This window comes from Prunus persica, chromosome G7 (genome assembly GCF_000346465.2).
Source record: "Prunus persica cultivar Lovell chromosome G7, Prunus_persica_NCBIv2, whole genome shotgun sequence".
Lineage (NCBI taxonomy): Eukaryota > Viridiplantae > Streptophyta > Magnoliopsida > Rosales > Rosaceae > Prunus > Prunus persica.
Genome location: NC_034015.1, coordinates 4824894 through 4827209, shown reverse-complemented (window position 1 = coordinate 4827209; position 2316 = coordinate 4824894). Strand labels below are relative to the sequence as shown.

General features: G+C 38.8%; 1 protein-coding gene across 1 annotated transcript; it reads right to left on the bottom strand.

Moving 5' to 3' along the window:
* LOC109950323 lies at positions 464-1681 on the bottom strand. Its single transcript, XM_020568881.1, has one exon. The coding sequence runs from the start codon at positions 1679-1681 to the stop codon at positions 464-466; it is 1218 nt and encodes a 405-aa protein (XP_020424470.1).

Here is a 2316-nt window from a genome sequence, read left to right as displayed (position 1 = left end):
CCTTAATGAAACGACGATAAAAACCAGCATGTCCTAGAGAGCTTCTAACTCCCTTCACTGAAGCAGGGGCTGCCATATTGAGATGATGTCAATTTTTGCTTTGTCAACTTCAATACCCTTGTTGGATATTACATGCCCCAACACAACACCTTGTTTCACCATAAATTGACACTTTTCCCAATTGAGAATCAAATTTGTTTCCTGACATCTTTGAAGCACTAGAGAGAGATAGTTAAGACAATTATCAAAAGAAGAACCAAAAACTGAAAAATCGTCCATGAATACCTCAATAAATCTCTCAATCATATCTGAAAAGATTGCCAGCATACATCTTTGGAATGTTGCTGGGGCATTGCAAAGGCCAAAAGGCATCCTCCTATATGCAAAAGTGCCAAAAGGACAGGTGAATGTAGTCTTTTCTTGAGTGGGACCTGCATTCACATGATCAGATTCATTAGTAACTTCATTGCCAACTAAGTGTTATGACCGCTTTGGCTTGCTCTTGGTTCCTTTGAAGTATCACCGGTTGGCTTGGAAATTTTCCGGGTTCTCTTTGACTCAAAGCATCAGCAATCTGACCTAATTGTGTCTCCATTTTGGTTAGAGCAGCTGAATGTTGTTGGAGAGTACTATTGGTAGTTTGCTGGAATTGAACGGTGTTTTGAGCTAGCATTTTGACCGTATCTTCAAGCGTAGTGGCAGGCTTTGGTTGGAAATTTTGAAATTGATTGTTATTCTTCCATGAGAGATTGGGATGATCTCTCCAACCAGGGTTATATGTATTAGAGAACGGGTCATTCCTCGGCCTCTGATTGTAAGAATTCATGAGATTCACTTGCTCTTGAACAAATTCGGGATAAGCCTCACTAGCCGAGCATTGATAAGTTGGATGACCTGGTATGTTGCAAATGGTACACACCTCAGCTATCTTAGGCACCATATTGATCATAGAATCGAGCTTCTTTTCCAAACTAGCCACCTGCAAGGCCAGATCATTATTAGAACTCATTTCATACACTCCAACTCGTTTACCTCTTGTATCTTTGTGTTGAGCATTAGATCCCAACATCTCATAAATGTTATATGACTCTTGAGCATTTTTTTTCTTCAAAGCTCCACCTGCTGCATTATCAACAGTTGATTGACATGTTTGGGTTAGTCCATCATAAAAAATTTGCATTTGTAAGTAAAGAGGTAACCCATGATGTGGACATTGCAGCAACAGCCCTTTGAAACGCTCCCAACATTCATTGAAAGGTTCTCCATCATCTTGTTTAAAGTTAAAGATTTGCCCTCTCAAAGTAGCTGTCTTTTGAGTAGAGAAGAACTTCTCCAAAAATTTCTTAGCTACGGCATCCCAAGTGGTGAGCGAACCAGGTGCTAAAGTCATTAGCCAACCCTTTGCTTTATCTTTCAATGTATAAGGAAAAACCCTCATCCTCAGATTTGCTTCAGTCACTCCCTGCAAAGGTAAACCACTCACAACATTGTAGAATTCCTTAATATGGGCTAATGGATCTTCGTTAGGTAAACCATAAAAAGAAGGAAGCATGTGAAAATGTGAAGATTTGAGATCATAATTTCTAGCTTCAGTAGGCAGCAAGATGCACGAAGGGGAATTTGGTATAACCGGTTGAGCATAATCTTCCAAAGCTTGATTTTCATCGTTATTGTCAGCCATCTCTTCTTCTCTGTCAGAATTAGAGTTATCGAAAGAATCTACACTCGTTGGGCCAGAAGAACTATTGTCCTCTTCTACACTGCTAGTTTGGGCACTAGCTGATATAGACTTCTCAAAAGTGTTGCTCTTCAACCGTTAAAGTCTTTGGCCTATCTCAGCAAGTGTATCTGACATATACTACCTGAGAAACAAAAATAAAAACGAAATTAGGGTTTGAGAACAAGCAATTATAGAAGACTGAAATCAGTCCCCGGCAACGGCGCCAAAATTTTGTTGTGTTCCTTCCAAGTGCCAATATATGGTTAGTATAATGGTACAAGTAAGGGTGTCGAACCACAGGGACCGATTGGACCACTATGAATTACTAGTTTTGAAAGAACCCTAACTAAAAATGACAGTGACAATTTGAAAGTAGTTTTTGTGTTGTAAATGAAAAATAACTTCCAATGCAAAAGATTGTAGTAGTGAATAATATATTGATATAGAAAGAATAGGGAAGAGACGAGGGATTGCGAATTCACCATTGCAAAACTAATTCCATGTTTATAAAATTAAACTATACTCAACTACCAACCTGTTTCCAGAGTTCGTTTTACATATATATGATCAGCCATATGATGTGTGGTTTTGATCAA

Bases quoted from the DNA above. Each gene is read 5' to 3' on its own strand.
- LOC109950323 (XM_020568881.1), bottom strand. From the start codon at position 1,681: ATGGCTGACAATAACGATGAAAATCAAGCTTTGGAAGATTATGCTCAA.